The sequence below is a fragment of the Echeneis naucrates genome, chromosome 12 (assembly GCF_900963305.1).
Source record: "Echeneis naucrates chromosome 12, fEcheNa1.1, whole genome shotgun sequence".
NCBI lineage: Eukaryota > Metazoa > Chordata > Actinopteri > Carangiformes > Echeneidae > Echeneis > Echeneis naucrates.
Window position 1 is genome coordinate 15,733,250 of NC_042522.1, and position 21,353 is coordinate 15,754,602.

Consider the following 21,353-nt stretch of genomic DNA (forward strand, 5'->3'; position numbering starts at 1 on the left):
TAACACACACACACACACACACACACACACACACACACACACACTACACGTCTGTGTCCGCATGATGGAGGATATCTGCTCTCCCTCCTAATGCTTGTTATAAAAATACAAATAGCAGTTGAATTAATAAGAATCTGATCCTCTATTAAATTCACACAAGGAAATAAATCTTATATATGTCACAGACACATTAATAATTTTCTTGACATATCATGCACAATGAGAAATATAATGGTGGCTGGTGTTTGATATGTGCAGCAAATACTAGATGTTCTCTGCATGCATTGCGTCTCTCGCATTCCAGGCTGCTGATCTGCACGCTGGGGAGTTTTCAGGGTATATAGTTCTCATCGTCTCTACTTTGTCTCGTCATTTCTCTTTGCTCTTCTTCCAGTTCCCAAGCCTGTCTTCTTCTGCAGTGTTTTTCTGCCCCGTGTGGAAGCTGCTCCTTGACTGACAGGGAGCGTCACTGACTTCCCCTCGCAGCACACAACTTCCTTGTTCTGTATCTTTTTCAGGCTTTCTCCTTTCTTTTATGCACACACAGCTATTATATTGATCTCTTCCCCATTTAGCATCCTAGGGCCCGGAAAATACTGGTATTTCTGTCTTCCTTTACTGTATGAGGATATGTGTACGGATTCCTATTGTTATATAGAGTCAGTGTGTGCATTTGCAAATGAGTTGTGTGTGAAGGTGTTAAATCTGGTGAGATAAGATGAGCCCTGGACGCTTCAATTTCCCCTCTGATATACGCTCTCTTCCTCGAGTGTTTTATAACAGAGAAACACATAAATGCTGAGGGGTTAGGAAATCTAACACCTGTTTGAAAAACTGAGCAATGGAGTGAAATTTGAAAGTGATGAGTTTGAAATTGATAGAATGTAATTTGTATAGAAAGTTGGAAGGTAAAAAAAAAAAAAAAAAAAAAAAAAAAAATTAGGAAAGAGAGAAGACGAGGTATGAGCTCATTTTGTCTGACGGCACCGGAGGAACAGTTCAGAATGTTCCACACTGAACAATTGGTAATGTTCCCGTGTAATAATTTGACAGTGATGTTAATGCCTCATTAAAAGTACAAAGCGAATCGGTCATTCAGCTCCCAAGTTTTGAAACCGAAAGCCGTAAAATACAACTTCATACACAGCGCCTCCATTAATTAAAACTAACAGATGTACACTTTGGCTTTTTTCCAGACAAAGCAAAGATAAACGTTACTTGTGCATGAACGGAGAGATCATCCAAAATCCAGAATGAGCGGGTACCACAATTACAGGTCAACTTCGCCCAGTCTGAAATTGTAAGTGACAGTTCAGGCGAGGGCAAATGCTTGCCAAGTGGCTGAGTTTCTGAGGAAATTAGACGTTTTCAGGAACAGGAGAACATTGGACACTCTGTGGCAAAGTTTGATAGAAATAGAGTTTTGTAAAAGTAACTTTTTCATTCATATTCAAATATATTTCACCCCAAAAAATTATTAATCAATTACACATTATCTAAAAGATTATTTCGTTTGAAATGTGACAGTGTGAAATTTCCACTCACACATCAGCATGTGCTTTGTATTAATAGCCCCAAAGTAGCAACATCTTCGTACCCGTTTTTCCCAAAATAACACTCAATGTTTCTCCTGTAATGGCCGTTTCTGTGCCAGTGCAAAAAAAACAAAAAAACAAAAAACAAACAAACTTCTCCCAAGTGAGTGCACACTAGTTTACACAACCAAAACAACAGTGTGTGGTGTGTTTAGTTAACACATCCAAGCCAGCTGAGGCTATTTTAGGAAGTGGGTGGTTTGTCGCTGATGTGATTAGCTAGCTCTACATTGTTAATCAACTTGCCCACACTATATTGAAAGTTTCCTATTTCTAAGTGAGCCAGTGTTTGTTTTATTTCCAGGGTCAACAATCATCATAATTAAGTAAAACGTGTTGTAGAGACATGAGTTGATTTTCACATCTGTCACACGGACCAAACATGCTGTGTCACAGCAGAATGGAGGAGAGGAGATCCATCATGCATTACAGAGAAAGATAGAAAGATAGAAAGAGCAAGATAGATTGGAAGTGACAGATTGGAGAGTCAGGATTCGCTGGTTTTCACAATATACTGACAACACAACGCAAAAATGTCAGCAGTGACCCGAATACTCAGTCATCAGACATCGAGCGGCAACAGAGTAGAAACGACACATGGACAAATCCAGCATAGAAGAACCCACGTCGGCTTCACACCGAGCGAAATAAGCACCTACCTGTCATTGTCAACGCTCCTGAAGCCGGGAAGGATGTGTCTGAAACTGGAGTTGCGGTCAAGTTTGGGTTGACTCTTGGTGCGTTTTATGGAGCCCTTCAGCCGTCGACTCAGAAAGCCCTGATGGAGAGAGACAAGAGGAAGTCAATAAGACAGTGTCACTCCTCGCAAGTTTGTGAGGGAAGTCTCCAAGATGTCAGTCACTGAGCTCAACTTGGCAGCGCGACAGAACACATCAATACCGACATTTACACCCTGCATCGTAAATTTAGTGTGGCCTAATGTCATGAGTAGTTACGGGGTAAACAAATGAGTATAGATCTTCATATCAAACTGAATGTCAGAGCAAGGTCGCAGACAAAATGTTTCCTGAATACAAAGCAACACACAACCAGAAGCAACAACTAGCACGTTTTACAGGCAGACCTCCACAAAAGAGAAGAGCACCAACATAACAAGCTGGAACATAAAATTATAGGCTGTTTCCTTTTCGCACAAATTATGTGTGAGTGTTTGTGGCAAATTTTGCGACACACAAACACTGTGTTTTAGCAGTCATTTTCATACGCTCATTCACTGGGTGCAGCCCTTTATTAGTTTGCTCATTCTTGTCTTTGTCTCAGTGTGTGTGTGTGTTTACTTCTTCTAACATCTGCAATCACACTCCCCCAAGCACCTCGCCATCTCCATGGCAACTGTTGGCTGGCATTAAGAGCGAGAGAACAGGATAAGATGAGAAATGAGATGTGCTGCTGAAATCGCAGGGTATCGGAAGTTTTTTAGACCCAAAAATCTGATCTTCTTTTTCAGCATTTATTATTATTGTTGTTGTTGTTATTATTATTAGTTTTTTTTCATCATTATTATTATTATATATGAGTACAAGGTTTGAGATCAGGAAGGTGGAGAATAATCAAAAGAGGATGGAAAGGAAAGAGTGTGAACATAGATGGTGTAAATGAAATGACAGAGCAACTTAGAAGGGCAGCACTGAGAGGAGAGGAGAGAGAAGAGCTAGAACGGTTAGTGTTTGGTCTCAGCTGTAGCTCATATTACAATCAATCAGTTGGCTTACTCATAGACTGAGCCCCTTTCAGGATAAACTCAAATAACCTCAGACACACGCCCGCACTACTTCAAACTTAGGTCGCACTAATACACGCACATGACAGGCGCGACAAGCAAAGAAGCCTACCTGTGTTCCACTCAGGACGTTGTCACGCCTGTGTAATTACCACCTACAGTGTGACTAGGTCACCCTGGGGCAACAGTGGGATGGGGTTAATTTGAGAGCGAATTGAGACAGCCTGCCAGCTGATCACAGAGGAGCCAAAGCATCCTGATGAACAGCACCTGTCATCAGGAAGCACTCTGGGCTGGGAACAAAGGCTTGTTAATGCCAGTTTATTAAAGCTCCCTCCAATCACGGGACTGTCATTGTAAAATTCGCGTACGTGTTAGTGACTACAAATTAATCGCAGCCGCCCTCCCTGCCGAAAGTCTTGTCACAAAATATGGAAAAATATAGAAAAACATAAAAATAAACAAAAAATAAAAGAAGCTTGAATAATGGCCCACAAGGCCACGCTCAAAGGAAATATAGAGTCGCTCAGCCTGTTACATAATTTCACCTCAGCCTCTGAAAGGAACCTCCTTAAGGCCGAGGGAACTACTCAGTTTGGGGCTGGAGGCAGCATATGATGATTTAATTTCACGACGGAGGCTGTGTTTTCTACCTATTGTGGTTCTGTGGCAATTAGCGCAAACTCTTATCGCTGCCACTGCAGACTTTTTAAGCTTGTATGAGGCTCATCTGCATTTTAACTAAGTTTTTCACTTCTTCAAACATGACTAAACAAATTAGCTGCTCATCATTTACCCTGAGCCACAGCGACTGTCTGCATACTTAATGATCTGATTTTTGTACTCGTGTCAGTCACCGACATCATGACATGGTATACGTCAGCCTGCAGGCAAGAGGGCAGGCCATATTTTACAAGTGCTACCGACCACCGGTGACTTGTGCTCAGGGGCCATTAGCTAAATGAACAGGGCTGAGTCACCGCTGTTACGGAGTGAGACATCCGAGCTTCTCGCTTTCTGAATCAAACTCTCTCTGCCTCAGAAGTATATGCAATACAAAGAAATCCTTCTCTCTCTCTCTCTCTCTCTCTTAGTTAGTTAGTTTAGAATAGGTGCCATTCTGAACAATGTTGTATTGTTCCTTGGACTATATGTAGCATGACCCGCTTATTATGTCCTTTAACGGCAGGACTCGTCTGTAATGGCAAAAATCGCTCTCACCCACACTTATGCGCAGGACTGACACACACCTCTTCCAATTTCCGCATATCATCCTTCACAATCGCCTAAAAATTCATAGTAATTCCATGGCTCTTCTCCGCAGCCCCCAGAGAGTGTGTGAGCAGGCTGCTGTTGGCATATTCACAGCTAACAAATTAAAATGCTTCTCTTTTTTCCCATCCACAGAAACCTGTCCCTGTAGGCGGAGTGGATTGATTAGTGGCTGCTGGGTTTTTTTTTTTTTTTTTTTTACTTCTCTCCTTCCTCTGATGGATGGACTCTGGAGAGTAGTGGGGCGGAGGAGCCCAAAAGTAACATGGACCTTTGATTTCTCTGATTATTTTCTATTGCTTCTTCAATTTTTCACCCCCTTTTTTTTTTTTTTTTAAGTGCACGCAGAGAGTGGCGTGGCGTTAAAAATAACTAATCCTGCCTGTCAGAGATTTTGCAGAGCTGTCGGACAGGATGAAGGTCAGAAGATATGAACAGCCCTTTTCTCCTACTTAAGAATCAGGCAGTAAAGATGACTGATGCCTATATTAACACCAGATTAAACCCCAAAGGAGGCACTGAATACTGGGAAGACTGCAAAATTTTTGGCATTTCAATTGCCTTTAGCACTTAATCATACAGGATGACAGAGAGAGCAAAAAGGGAAAAAAAAAAAAAAAAAACTATACGTGGAGACAGATGAAGAGAAAAAGAGAGTGACAGTGAAAAACAGAGGACTGAAATAGAGGTGAGACCACTCAACAAAAAGAAGGAGAGAAAATCATAATCAGTTCCTGCCAGGAAGGGATGTAATAAAGCAGCAGGATAAAAGGGAAGGATGGTGGACGGAGAAAGCAAACAATGAGACTAAATGAGAAGGAAAGTGGAGAGAGAGGGGCCGCAAATGAGTGACGAGGTTGCTGGAGGATCAGGGCTAAGCAGAGAACACGAGAGGCTGCAGAAGGAATCGAACTTCAGCTGAAAGAAGGGATTGTCTGGCAGGGTTGAAATCCCCACCCGCGCTTTACCGTCTGATCAGCAATTGTCTTAGCAATGGCATCAGATGAAGACTGACCTCCATTACGACTTGTGTGATCAGCACTTAAAAACAACTTGGCCAGTGGCCCCGACATACACAATGAAAACTGACACAGTACGTTGTCGTCCTGTTGTTGGGTAAAGAACTCAGTTGACTCGTGGGAATTTCCAACTGAAGCGCGACTGAATTATTCCCATAAACATGAAAGCATTAAGGAAAAAAGAAAAAGGGATTTTAATAATGCAGTGGTCCCTCTAGCAACTAGTTTCTGACAATTCTGTGTTTGGTCTTTAATAAACTAGTTTTGCTGTAATGTCTGACCCTTTCTGTTTCATTTGGAAAACACTTCTTCGACACAGAAACATGATAAGGCTGTTATAGCGCAACCTGAGAGGGGCCACGGCAGTGTCACATTAGTGAGAATTTCAATAAGCTCTTTAATTATCCCGCATTTTAATTGTTGACAGCCAATTAGGAAATGGAGGGGAAGGATTAATCTGATTCAGCGTGCATCTTCGAAGGGAGGAAAGCCGGGTTTTCTCTCACCACCCGGCCGCGGTGGATTGTACTCACTCTGATGGGAATTTCATGGCTGCGGAAAGAATGTGTCTGTCCATATTTATTATGTAGCTTATTTACAGTGCAGATGTGCCACTTCTCTTCTGCGCATGCCCCTGTGGGTGTGTGTGTGTGTGTGTGTAACAGCGTAAAGCTTGCATACTTGATTGCTATCTTAGCCTGTCCAAGCCCATTAAATCAGCAATAACAGGACAGCTTAGTTTTTTATCGCAACGCTTTTTGTTTGATTGTTTGTGTGTTGTGCTTTCTTTCCTTTTTTTCAGGAAATTAAAGCAAATGTTTGTAACAAGTTAATTCTATTCCCTTGGCTTTTGCAATTCCAGGCTTCTTTAATGGGGGCTGATAGAATCAGTGCCCGGACAATCAGCAGGGTGTTCCCTGCCTCCATAGCAACCTCTCTATTCCTTCTCTGGAACAACCTGATGAAAACAAGAGACATACCTGTCCAATTAGACCCCCTGCTATTATCTGAGAGGAGAAAGTAGGCAGGCAGAGATTGGATAAGGAGCTAAGCCCCAATTGAGAATCAATCCAACGCGCCAGAGCAGTCAGCAGGACTTGGACGTGACAGACTTAGATAAGGTTTGTTTGTCAGCCCTTTAAACAAGCAGCGAACAAAAGAAACTACTGACTTCTAGGTTTTATATGTAATGTGTGCAATCTTCTGCCATTTTCTGAATTGGTTTGTGGAGGATTAAGTTTGAGAGATTTTAGTTTTGGCGATGCCCGCCTGTGTGAAACCGCCTGAGCAACATGTTTGTATGTGTGTGTGTGTGTGCGTGTGTGTGCGCACAGGCAAGTGGAATCTGTTTTGTGTGTGAAGACAACAAATTCAGTCTGCAAAGAGATGAGAAATGAGAGAAAAACATTTTGACAGTTTTAGCTCAAGGCCTAGGTGGGGTACTTTAGATGCCATCACAACGCTTTTCACTGGAGGGAGAAAAGTAAGGGTTGCTTTGTCATCGCTCAAAGTAGGAAATGCAGAAAAGAAGGACAAGAATATGACTGCCAGCCGATTTGTTTTCCTGTTTTCTGTCCAAAATTTGTGTTTCATCACACCTTCTTCCTAGTCCTCTGTCTTCTCATCCTCTTACTGAGTTGTGCTTTTCTATCCTGTCCATGTTCCTACTTGTGTCCTTACACATTTATTAGTTACCGAGCGTAAAAATAAACATATGTAAGGAGACAATACAAATTTTACAGATCTTATTTGCGTATTCCGGCAGATGTTGATGAAGAAGTTGGTGAAGGGAACTTAGTTTGACTTAGTTTGCTGTGCTACCATGACTAGCCAGAAGGGGACAGTGGGGGCAAAGCGCAGGAGAGGTTCGAACTCTGGGAAAGCTTTCTTTGTGCAAAACGGCGCTGCTGCTTAGCAATAAGCCCGGAGAAGTAAGTTAAGTGGTCATGTGATTGAGACAGGATGACTTTGCTGCAGTGCTCCGCTTCTCTCTCCTCCCTGGAGAATACAAGGAGCTGCTTAAGACACTTAATCAATATTTAGCCCTTCCCTTTGACCCTTCCCGTCTCCTACAAGCTCTCAGTCCTACTTTATAATTATTAATTTATTATTATTATTATTGTTATTATTTTTACAGCCCTCTCTCTCTCTATAGCTCCTCATTCACTCCCGGCCATGTTAGAAACTATTAAGTGACAAAATTTACAGTATTTCTATAGATGAAAAATTGTTTCATATTGGAAAAATCAGAAAAAACACAGCTGCTTTTTTGTACAGATGAAATTCAGCAATCTCTTGCTCCTCAAGCTCTGGTATTTTTAGACGTGAAACACCACAAATAAAGCTGAAACTGATGCGTTTCCTGGTACGGAAAGCTTTATTCTCACTCTGCTGGTGGTCCAACAAAAGTGAGTCTATCCAGCTTGTGCTTTTATTTTATTGATGTGGCCTTTTAATTGGCCTTAGAGACATCACAGTTTCATTGATGTACAGATGTGCAATGTAAAAATACACATCATTTTCTTTTTAAGAAAGAATTGAATGCCTTCACTCGCACCATTACTGTCTGTCCTGAACCATCACAAAGGCTGAAAGTTTACACGGAGCTGGAGGATTGTTTATGAGAGACTGAACACTGAGTGCTCCTGGCCTTGCTTGCTTAACATCTACTGTTTACAGTTCACCTCTGGGTCGCCATCTCCCCCCTCATTATTTATTAATGGAAATATGCACTGCTAATTGCTAATTATCTTTAAATTGATGACTCTGGGTATAATTTTTTGCTTCATTAACTGGCTGTTTATCTATTGAATTACACATGGCTGAAAGCATACTAGATCTGAATTAGAGTAAGATGACAAAGAGCGCTGCTCTGCGTGTGCTTTTTGAATGAAAGGAAGAAACTGCATTGATGGGAGATTGAATGACAGTGTTGAGTATGCACAGGTGAGGAGGTGTGCATTTGTTCACTAACTCGTGGCGTATAAATAAAATTCAGCGTGAAACGCCTTGAAAAAATAAAATATAAAATCACACAGGATGTGATAGAAGTCAGTGTGGTGCAGTGTGTTGAATGATGTTTAAATGGATGGCGTGCTGACATCAAACATCAAAGGTCCAACTCCAATATTTGAAGTTAATGACTTTCAGATTGGCACGGGTCCATTTGGACACCAGACCGGGCTTCTGTGTGCACTGATCTATAACTCAGAGCCTCTTGAGGCAATCAAAGGTGGAGACAGAGAGCAAGCAAGAGCTTAAAAACAAACAAAGAGGACTGAGATGGTACATAAAAACACACTCACAGTACTCACGGTGACTCTGAAAGGCGTAGCAGCAGTCGACGCGGCCTCCATGGTGGGTGTAGGCTTGTCTGAGGAGCTGCCTGGCATGCTGCGTCGGCGTCCCGTCCTCTCCGGAGGCGACTCTGTAGGCAGAAAAATCTTTACATTGTTGTCGAGAAAAATATAAAAATTAATTAGTAAATATATATTTTGCTTGGTATATGAAGGAAGACATGACACTAAATGAAGCTAACTATTCGGCATACAACCATGAGAGTGATAGCAGCAATGAAGCAAAACAATTAGGTGCACTTCCCAAAATCTTCTATCCACTTTTGCTGATATAATAATTGCACATTATTCCAGAGTAGCACACATCCAGTGCAAATATCTAACAAGGTGTGATCCCTGAAAACATTTCCAATTCACCTGAGCCACTACGTAGGGTGAGGAAACTCACACAAACACAAAGGAGACGAGAAACAAACTGGACAGACCTTCCAACCTAAAAAGCTACACTGAACCAAAGGTTGAGCTTTTGGCACCGACAATGTGCAGGTAATAAGGGAGTGGAGTTTGTGGCGTGAAACAGGCCTAGATTCAGACTAGCGTGAAATGGGTCCAATTCCAGACTTTTTTGCTGCCAGTGACAGTTTGGATATGGGAGATTTATTTAATTTTTTTTTTCTTCACTTAAACACAATAAACTCAAACTTTAGCCAAAGATGTTTGAAGCTTTCCAAACCTGTTTACACAGATCAGAGCTAAAGGTTTATAAGAATGAAAAAAAAAGGTGTTTGTTGATCAGCCCTTTAATTCATTTCTGATATAAAACGATGAAATTATTCTCTTTATTTGATTTGACTAAACATATTGACACAGCATTGCATCCAAAACTTATTTGTATTCAAGTATCCATTAGCCCGTTCAGGTTTTTACTCAAATTTTTTTGTTTGTAGTTATCTGTAATCCTTTCAGTCTCTCGTGTGCAACTGTTTCTCTGAATTTGGGAGACGGTGCACACCAGTGTCAGAGCGGTGAGAGAGATGTGAAAGAGTGCTCACATCTGTCGAAGCAGCAAATCTGGACATGTCCGGGAGGAATGTGAGTGTTGTTGAGCGTGCAAGTCCCCGCAGATTTTAGATAGCCATCACGGCCGACTGCTAGCTCATAGGTACCGAGCAAAATACCAGTATGAACCGACATAACCCCACATGATTAACGTAACATTGTTTAGACTTCTTCAATCGGTACATAACATGTACATTAAGTCGTTAAAGACATCATTTCATAATTTAGCAGCAGTTTACGGCCCACAATGAAAGTCCCAGTTCAGCTAATAGAATTTTTATTTGTATTTTTATATTTACACACGGAACATGAAGAAAATCTAGCCAAAAAAGGAAAATATGTCTCATTGGGCCAAATATGCTGCTAATCGTGGCACCACCTTTGGGAAATTCATTATGTCATCCCATCACTGCAGCCCTGTTAGATCACTTAGATGAGCTCTCCAACTGTCTGTAATATTGGAAACTAATGGAATCAGCATTAACTGTGTGGCCGTGAGACTCTAATTGGAATGAAACAGCATTATAAAACAATTATTGACCTCACAGTCACACACATACACAAAACACCCATTACAGTGTTGTATATATTGTATTAGGAGTTATTTTATTTTAATGGAAACCTCTTATCCTGTACATCCAACGTCTCTGGTTGTTATTCATGAAATGCAACGACAGCACCAGCGCCTAGAAATACAAGACTGTAGTTTGTCTGGATTTGGCAATGCTAAGAGTGTCTGACCCTTCATCTGTGCTGACAGTTTTCAGCAGGACATAACACTGTTCACAAAACCCGTTGCCTTCCACTTCTCCATTGTAACACACAAATAAAGTGCTATTGAACTATCTGCTGCCTTGACAACAAATGCATGTAATCCTTTCAAATCCAAAAACCGTGTATGTGGAAATAGCGGTGATGGGAATCAAGTGAGCCGTCTTAATTTCTGTTTCTCTGACAAATTATTTCTGCGCTCATCATTTGCTTAACCCCTCTAGTCTGCTTAATTTCATAACGGGAATCATCCTGTCTGCACACAGCTGGCTCCAACAAGCGCTCACAGCAGAGCTCACACAAACGCACATCGTTCAGTTGCGAACTAATTGCTATGTAAAACTGCACTGCGTGCTTCCACATGTTTTCACCATATGTGCGTAAATGTTTCCCTACAACTACACGGAAAAGGTCCCCGTCTGAGTCTGGCCCCATAACCGGCAGCGCTCAATAAAACTTAGATTACAACACAAAACCAACCTGATTCCTGAAGTCGCTCATCAAAGAAGTGTTTTGTAGTACAAGTGCTGGCTGGTCTGAGATGGTTAGCACTCGCTGTTTAACGCAGTCTGTTTAACAGCTGTTGACTACGCTTATTTTGGTATCTGAAGGTGTATAAGCGTGCATGTGGAACCATCGAGCATGCAAACCTCTACTTGTAAGGTCAGTCGCAGGGTCAGAGGGTTCACAGCTGTTATGACACCGGGTATTAACTTTAACATCATTTTCAGTCTGATTCCCGTTCATTCATCCGTTCCCCACTCGCTCTTCCTCTTATCCTTCTTCTTCCTCGCTTTTCTTCCCTCTACACGCTCTCATAATGTGGACGTTGTGTCTGTTGAATGCGACAGGACTGGTCGCGTGTCTGGCCAACAGAAGCAGTGCAGCTTGGGAGTGATTACGTGACTTGAACGCTGAACAAGACGACAGAATCCCAAAGGAATAGTTCAACCTTTTGTGAAAATAATATCCTGCCGAGTGTTACACGAGTAGGTGGAAACCGCTCAACTTTGTTTACTGGTATTAAGCTACAAATAACAGCAATGGGTGATTAGCGGAGCTTGGCATTAAGAACCAAGGTTATACTGTAATACACCTTCCTGCCACCACATTAAAGTCTAATTAACACGTTGCATCTTGTTAGTTTAATAAAAAAAAAAAAAAAAGTTCTAACTGTTGAAGTCACACGTAGTTTAACGGCATCTGTTATCATTGTGATGTTGCAAGACAGAATAGGGAAGACATATTCAAATCTCATAATTTGTTTCAGAACCACAAATGTGTCAGTCTGTCTGTCAATACATTCATCTCCGTTCCATTTTCCATTACCATTAACATTCATCAATACAGGTCAGACTGCATATTTCCTCAGCGTTTCCCCACCAGGCGTACTCCTCGCAGCGGCCAGTGCCAGCTAACCTTTCCTTCCTCTCAGACCTCGCCAGCACAGGATATTTAAAAAAAAAAAAAAAAGTAAATAAATAAATAAAGAAATCCAGCTGTCAATGAGTGTGGCAGAAGAAAGGTTCAAAGCTCCTCCCGCTTTTGAAAACTGCGTCGTCCAGTATTCTCAAGAATTTTGCCAGTTGCTGTTCAGGCCAGACAAACAGGACAAAAATAGTATTACTGATTCATGCAGGAGGTGAGCAGAGAAACAGCACGCCAGACAAGCAGGTAGTAACGTCTCACAAATACTGATGGAGGACAGACAAGGAAAACAAGAGTGTAACATCTTATTTCTACTATGACTGTCAAATTGCTGATATAAATCATGAAAATAACATTAATAATAGTAATGGTTAGCCCCCTAAACTCAAATTGTTCTTCTGTCAGCCGCGGTGGCTGCTCCAATCTATCACTGGTTGAGGAGCTGGCTTTGCGAAACAACTCTGTGACACCAGAGATAATTCAGAAAGGTTGTTAAAGGAGAGTTGTATTTATTGCGCCTACAGGTGTTAGCGGCTCGAAGTATCTACACTCCGTTATGTCGTGTGATCATTTCCCTGACTGCTTGATGGCTGATTTTGTCCACTTTATGAATTCAATGTAGATTTGTTTTTACAGGAAAACCAGTTTTTCACTGCAGCACGTCGTGCTCACTATAAACATGAATGCATTTGTTGCGCGGCTGAACTTACGCCGCTGACTTTTATCTCTGCACACGCATACATAATCGCGTAAATATGTCAGTGTGGGCTAGCATGAAACTGTTTTTGGTCCTCTTGCAGGCCGTCGTAACATCACAACTGCCTTTTAGCTTGAAAGGACAGACAGGAAAGTTTGTTATTTACACATTCAGCATCAAGCAGTAGTTTCAGGTCTTTGATCTATTTCTGACTGTCCGGAGAAAGTACCTCCAACTCTCACCCCTTTTAGCTCCTCCTTTTTTGATATTGACTGAGTTTTTTCAATAGCTTTATTTGCTTCAAAGAGCTTTGCGTCGTGGACAAAAAGGGCACTATGAGAGACGATGGTGAACCCAAATGGCAACGCAATGAGCTGGAAAACCAAGCCTTGAGCCAGAAACATATAAGACACCAATTAAAGTTGCCTTATCGTGTGCATTTGAAGAAGATATAAAAATAATCCAACCTGAGTGAAAGAATAGAGACTGTTATAAAGGATCCTGTTATCGAGAGCAGCATGTGTTGGCATTTCAATAACTCTATGCTTTCAGGGCTGAAAAATAGCATCCACAGAGAACGCAGATTTCTTGTGTTTTGACAGAAGATAAAAGCAGAGGGAAGTTCAAACACAAATATACTCTCTGCTGGCTGATGAATTGCACAAAAAAAAAAAAAAAAAAATCAAAAAACACAGGCTGTCAAGCTGTGTTTACTGTGTTCTTTCTACCTGGAGGAATATCTTCTCCTCGTCCATCACGCCTCTGGTCCTCCTTCCTTCAAAAATACATCACTTTTCTTTTTTCTCCTCAAGTACGAGGCAACTCGAACTTGTTCTGACTCACTGATAGAGCTGCAATACAGGCCCATCTGAGTTTCCAATATCAAATGTGTGTTAATGTCAATCAAAGAGCAACCTGCCAGACAGAGTTTTTTTTTTTGTGTGTGTCAGAGGACACAGTCTCATTAGTCACAGTCTTTCAGACCCCCAGCTGGACATTTATCCATCTAAAGGAGGTTACCATGGAGGCCCACCCAGACGCATCATTGCACTGTAAGCAATTGTCGCGCTTTAGTGTGACACTTGGTGTTGTGTTGTGTTGTGTGTGTGTGTGTGTGTGTGTGTGTGAGACAGAGATGGAGAGAGCGTTTCCTTGTATGTGTACACAGAGACTGTAATGTGTTAACGCTGAACTGTGAGGAAAGCACTGGACTTTTGACCCCAGAGAGCTGGTATTTACTCAGTGGAGAGATGATGGGGTGATAAAGAGGTGCTTCTCCGTCTCCTTGGATCAACTTGGCAGGCGCGATGTAGTAAAGGAGAATCATTTCATCCGACGACAATCGCTGGTACGGACACGGTCAACAGTTACTTAACTTCTGGCAAACATTAGTTGATTCAGGGATAATAGAATAGAATTTATGAATTCTAATTTATGCTAAAATGATCTAGAATCCCTTAAACCTGTAAAAGTTGCGTGATAAACCGTGCCAAAGTACAAATATAGGAAACGCCAAGCAGCAGTGCTTCCCAGGTTGAGTTTAGCCGGATTTTTGTCCACCAATACAAGTATATTCAAGTTTGATCTAGAGAGAAGGACTCTGCTTTCATGACATAGTTTGGCACATGAATGCCTTTGTCTGCAGTGTGTTTTGGGAAGTCAGAGGAGAGGGGCAGAGGAGGAGGGGTGGAGGGGTGCTGAAGGAGGAAGTATGTGTTTGTGCAGAGGGCGACATGACAGCAGCATTCCTGCGATGCTGCCTGTTAACTTGAATAATATCCACTTGCAGACACGCAGATATGAGGAAAACACAACTTGCGGACCTGGTGCCAGTTTTTAACATTTGAAAATGACACGCGACAGGCTGGAAGCTCCTGTTGATGCATTTTCTTGGGATGTACGCAAGTCTGAATATACTTCTGATTTCAAAAAATTTCATAGAGCTCAGAAAATAGTGCCTTTTTGGCCGAGGTAAGGATAACAATTACTAAACAAACCGAATGAATGTCATATAATGACATCATGGCATTATTGGCTTTCCAAACTTGTCTGTGTTGCATCTATAAGTGCATGTTTGAAAACAACAAAGCTTACATGCACATCCTCCCCACTTTGCATCGACCAGCTGTATTCAGGGTGAACTATGGAAATGATCTCCAATAGTTCTAAAGCAATTTCTCCAAAATTGGTCCCTGACTCTGTTGTGTAATCTGACTGGATATCTCCGGATTAAGGGGTATTAGGCTGCACCTGTCCCTCTGTTATTGGACTCCTTTTGCTACTCGGAAGCACTGCGTCATCTGGCCCATCTCTGTGATTCACCAGGCTGAAGGGGAAGAAGGGTAGACAAGGATACAGGCTCCAGAAATGTGACAAAGATCAGAAGGTAATCCCGGGTTAAACATTGAGATGACATGGATAGTTGTGGCGGTTTCACTTGACTGCTCGATTGCTACATTAACTGTCTCTGCCCTCCGTCTCATGTCTCTTCTTCCCATTATATGATCTCAGAGGCAAAATGATTACAATTTTCACTTCTCATCCTGAGGATCTAATTATAATATCTTTTTTATTTTTATTTTCTTATCTCATGTCGTCGCCCGCCCACTGTTCTGATTGTATATGCTGAAAATTAAATGAAAATGTTCAAAGAATGAGTTGTCTATGTTGATTGGTGAGGTGTTTGTTTCACTAAAACACAACCTTAATCACAAAGAGGATGCTCTGGCACAAACTGTAAAAACAGATCAAAGAGCTAATCTGCTTGAGGGAAAACAGGAAAAGTGATTTCTCTGACAATGAAGTTACGGTCTGAACTTGATCTCTCCATCCTATTAATATTTTAACTACATCATCACTGTGATTCTTGATTAATCCAGACTCCTTTCCAGCCTTCCTGTATTCCCAAGTGTCGGTAAACTGAGTCATTATGTTTGTCCATGTTCTTCTGTATACGTTTCCCCATCTATCCGTCTGAATTCTGCCCTCACTTCCCATCAGCCATGACGACACACACACACACACACACACACACACACACACACACACACACACACACACACACACACACACACACACAGAGCGAGACTAAAATCTGGCTACATCATAAACAACCAGACGAAAAAATAAGCATGTGCCGTCGCTGAGATGAAAAGCGTTTGTTGCTAATGACCCGTTGAGAATGTTACATCACATTACATGCAGTACCTGTCAGTGGAAATGCATTATTAAGTTGTTATTGAATAGTTCAAACACCTTCTTACAAGCTGAGAGCAAGAGATCCTGTTTTTTTTTTTTTTTTTTTCATGTTTACTTCACTTACAGAGCAGTCAATTTAAAGGTTAAAGAGTGTAAAAAAGCTTATTTTGGTGCATTTACTTTCCTTAGATTAATCCTATAGAGATTTTCATGGTCTACCTAAATTACAATTAATATAATCTTTGATAATAATAATAATATAATCTTAATATAATCATTGACTCTGTTTCTATTATTAGCGCAGTTTAACTTCCCCTGTTAAAGATTCTTCCAGTTTTACCATCCTTTTCCTGTAATTTTGGCCGTTTTGGTTTTTTGTAGATGTTTAAAAATAACCATTCTAGATGTGGACCCGTAAAGCTTTTTAAGAGATCATATGTGATAAGGATGAAAACAAAGACTTAGCAAAACCAGTTGAGTCTGCTAAAGTCTGAGTGTTTTACTCATCGAAGTATAAGAATTTGGAATATTCACGCTCTTCTCAGGTACAAGATGAGATGAGTATTATCACTCATTTCCATTAGTTCAATATGAATTTAAAACCAGATGGCTAACTTAGCTTAGCATACAGACCGGAGGCAAAGAGAAACATCTAACCTGACTGTCAACGAATGGCCCAACATAACCCCTTTAAAGACTATCACAAAATTAACCATTGGGGTTAATTTACTAGAATAAAACTTTTCATAATTTCATACTTTATAAGAGGAAAGTTAGAAATGTGTTTGATCTTTGAGGAAAGCAATTAATGTGATCTAGAAGGACAATGCGATAAGCGTGTGTGTTTTCACCTTCGTAACACTCTTGTCAGTTAGTGTTTGGGAAGACTACAGGTCAGAAGATATAAACTAAAAACAATTGGAAAAGAAAAGCTGCAAATTGCTTCTGCCAAGTAATGACCAGCGATTTAGGTTGTGTTTCTAGGAGGGGAGAAAAGCACAAACTTTACATAAATGGTGCTCAGTGCAGTCGATCCAATGACAACTGCGATGCCAGGCAAACTGAGGCAAGATATATAAGGCAGCAATTTTTTCACAGATCTAACTTTTCCAATAAATGTCTCCCTCCAAGGAATAAGAAAACTTTGCAACTGCAGAGCAAAGGCAACTTTTCCATGGAGGCCTCTTCACAATTGTGAGCTATTATACAAAGGCTATGGCGGTGTAGACAGAAAAAGACAGATGATTGTATCCTGAATTTCAAAACACGTCAGCAAAACAAGTCACATCAGACATTACAGCTCTCGCCAATTCTGCTTGTCTCTCTCTGAGATAAGCACTCGTTCTTTATGTAAATGTCACTAACCCCAGTGAAAGACGGGGAAATGGAATCGGCGGCAGTGCGGGGGTGAAATGAACTGATAGAAGTTTTTCCATGACCTGATAACGACGCACAGACACGCACCGCTGACACGCTGAGAAAACAATAACACATGAACTCACACAACTGCTACCCGATCTGTCCCAGTGGCAGTGTGTACTGAAGAGGGGCCGCAGTGACTTCCTCCAGATAAACTCACATCTGTACCCTTTTCGTACAGTTCGCCTCAGCCTCTTGAGGGAGATGCACTTCCACAGAATCACATCTCCTACTGTGGCTGCAGGCACATGGACATGTTTTCTTGAGATGTTTATTTTATCTCCTGACAAACCTCATTTCAAACATATGCAGACTATGACTGTTTTGTCTGCGCCATTCCACTACATTACTGACATATCCGAATAGTTTGTGTTGTTGCAAAACGCTGTAAAGATTTATATAAAAATATTCATTTACACAACATTCATTGTGTTTCAGACCACTGAAAATGGGCTATTGTGCGCGTTCCCTAATGATTTGGCTTCTCCAGTGTCATGTTGACAGGAAGCCTGAGTTTGAGGCGGATTAGTCTTATTTTCCTTTGGTAAAAACTGTTTTTGTTTTTTTTTTTTCCCTGACCATGCTTACATGTAACTGTAACGCTCATTGACATTTTCTAGTTTTAGCCACTTAGCAGCTTCACAAAGTTGTGAGATCAACAGGTTTATCTTTACTCCTCCCGATGATCCAGAGGAAATGTAGCTTTCATTCTGGAGTTCAGTTTCTGGTAACCAATGAAAGTCACAAGTTTTCAGCCCTGGTCAGGTTTCCATAAACTGCTACAAGAAAAAACCCAATTTAACTGCACTTTACACTTGCAAGTCCCTCATTTTTTCTGTGTGAGTTTTAGAATTTGAATGTGTAATCAGGTTTTTATTTTTTATTTATTTTGGCAGCAACCAGGTTTCCTCCTTAGAAATAATCACACTCATTTTTCTTTGTAGCAGGTGCTACATTTCTAATGGCTAACAAATTTATCTGGATTACCAACAGTTCAAGCTACCTTAGAACATCTGTCACTTGTTGAATATTGTTTCTGGATAGAAAACAAAAGTAGCACAACAATAGCACTGGCAATGGTGTAAATCCAAACATAGCAACAGGCTTTATAACAACATTGTATGCAGTTTAAATAATTGCTTGCTGTCTAATGATTCAATTATTAATAATAATAATGAATAATTCTTCTAGACATGCGTTTCTGCCAATTCATGCACATAATGATCTTTTAAATACACTAGTCTTGAAATTGTCTTTTTAAAGTACAGTAAAGTGAGCTGTAATACTTCAAAAATCAGCATGATGCTATTAACAGGTGCTAAAGGTCGTCTTCTTCATGTAGGAGTGATCTGTCCGTTCCTCTGTTAATGTGTAGTGTGCAAAGGTTTTTGTGAAGGCGCTCAGCCACAAAGATCAAGGCTGAGTGTGTTTGTGTGTTGTTGTATATACGCTGTAATGCATGTGTGTGTGGTCTTTTGAGAACTGAATGATGGGGTGGGGGGGGCAGACTTCAAAGCACCTCTTTCATCAGCTAGAGAAGCAAAGTAAAGCCAGACCAACCGGGCAACTTCACTAAGTCAAGCACTTCCGGTTTTGTTTGTCTCTTGCAATACGAGACACCATTTAATCACATCACTTGTTTCTTATTAATATAATAATAATAATAATAATAATAATGAGAAAAATATAACACAGGCAGTTTCAGCTTCAGATAAAACAAGATTGATGTTTTCCTGTGTAAACTGTTTGTCCTTTTTGCATCATATCCACAGCGAGAACGCAACGGAAATGCAATCTACTTAATGTCTTGCTTGGCAAGTTTCAACAGTTCACTTGGAATGAAATCAATTTGCCTAAGATTTCATAGCTACTTCTTTTTCCTCCCGATGCAAGCAACTTTGAGATAAACCCTGAGGGCAGACTTATCGCTATAACCTTGCAGCTAAACCGCTGCCTTCAGTGAAAGTACGACTGTACTGAGAGGCAGAAAAACAGCAAAATGAAGAACAAAGTGATGGAGAAGATGGAGTGACAAAAAAAAACAAGTCTTTTTGCAGTGTAGGCGATGAACAAACTGAATTTCTTGGTTGCTAAGAACCAAAATATTCACAAGCAAAGCAGCTGATCTGGGTGGAGCTGTGAGCAGTCAAGTGTTGGTAGTGTGAATTGAGAGCAGCATCACCTTGCGAATAGTGACGCCAAACTGTCATCGCACTCTGTCTCCCATGAACATACACCGCAGCAGAAACAAATCAACAACAGTGGAGTGTTGCCCTGGGTTATAAAGATAATGTAACCACAGAAATACTTCCCCTACAGCAAATGGACAGTTTTTTTTAAAGAGGAAGTGCCCCCTCTCATTAAGACCACACCATGAACACAAATATGAGCCTGCTAATCAAAATAAGAAAAACTTTCACTAAAAGTGTTGGCCACATTGCTTGTCGCCTTCACTAGCTGAAGCTGCAGCACAGTCCAGGAACACCATCGCTGCAGTATCCTGGACATGTAACTTGGGTACATACTAATGCTCCTGAAGGGTGAACTTTTTTAGCAGTATAGTATTTATTACCCCTGCTGGCAGACGGTCTGGTGCGGCTGCGGGACCGGCTTCGCTGACGCTGCAGTCGGGACTTGCCCAGGAATCTGTAGTAGTAAGAGGGTCTCCCAGATCCCTTCCTAATGACTCCAGCCATAGTCTTAGCTCCCACTCCGCAGACAAAATATCACTGTGGCACTGAAAACAAGTCCTCTTGAATCTGCAGATAAACTCCCAGCAAAAGTTCTGTGTATCACCAACTTCACTTAGGAGTCCTCCAGCAGACTCTCACATCTACTTATGTTTTTAATCCACATGGATTGTGTCAGGCTCAAATCCACTCCATTATGAAACAACTTCCCACTGGAGAGCAACAAAACATCCACTTCTGTTCAATGCTTGTGTCCTGTCCTACAAGCTCAGACGTCTGCTCCACCTTTGAACACTCCCCCCTCAAAGTTTCCCACAGCAAGATCCCAAAGGCATGATGTCCGGAATACTGTGAGTGTGTATCCTGAATGACAGGAAAGCTGTTCTTGTTCCCAGTGCAGCAGTGCACTGAAGGAATTTTAGACAGAGAGACTCCCTTTGTTTCATACAGAAAGTGAATCTCTTGTAACACAGGTATGCACACGCAGGACCACTATGCTTAAACCGGGTGACTCCGTGTGAGAGTGTGTAACAGAGAAACAGAGAGTGCACTATGTATTTGAGAACAACGGGAGAAAAAGTTTGGGCAAAACTGAAAACATGCACAGACGAGCTTGTCGGCGGAACGGACTCAAAAAGACTCACGCTATCAGAAAACAGGACGTCTTTCTTCCCTCCATCAAAGCTATTCTATTTCAGACTCACAGATAAGATGGCATCGGATTCTGTAAACAAGTCTGAGTTTTTGGAAAATAAATTAATAAACAAATCTCCCTACCGCCGCCTCCTTCCCACTGAATCCTGGTCCAGTCTCAGGCTCCATCACAATCCAGGTTTTACAACTTAACCACTTTAATTTGCCTCCCTAGCAGGGAAGGCATGGTAGGGACAGACAGCCTATCAAAAACAGATGTAAATGGCTGTTAAGAGTGACAACGAGCCAATCAGAATGTGCTCTGAAGGAGGGGGGTCAGGCAGATGGACCATAGTCCACAACTCCACACAATGAAGCGCATGTGTTACCACAGTGGGGGTAAGCATTGTCATGCTTTTCACACAATGATCCTGACCTAACAAAAAAAAAAAAAAAGAAAAATAAAGTGATCTGTGAACATCTGTCCAACAGTGGGATGATATAAAAAGTGATCTGATTAAATCCACACATTATA

The 21,353-nt window shown here is 41.2% G+C and overlaps 1 protein-coding gene across 3 annotated transcripts in view; it reads right to left on the reverse strand.

Moving 5' to 3' along the window:
- Positions 1-20,695, reverse strand: part of dab2ipb (DAB2 interacting protein b) — a 79,357-nt gene extending 58,662 nt beyond the window's left edge. For 2 of the 3 annotated variants that reach the window (XM_029515020.1, XM_029515019.1), the window contains exons 1-3: positions 20,068-20,695; positions 8,942-9,054; positions 2,255-2,373 (exon numbers count right to left, since the gene is read on the reverse strand). In XM_029515020.1, coding sequence (XP_029370880.1) covers positions 2,255-2,373; positions 8,942-9,054; positions 20,068-20,191 — 356 coding nt within the window. In that variant the 5' untranslated portion in view covers positions 20,192-20,695. Of the gene's footprint in view, positions 1-2,254; positions 2,374-8,932; positions 9,055-20,067 lie in introns of all 3 variants that reach the window. The other variant, XM_029515018.1, reaches the window with a different exon arrangement.
- Between the last annotated feature and the right edge of the window lie 658 nt (positions 20,696-21,353).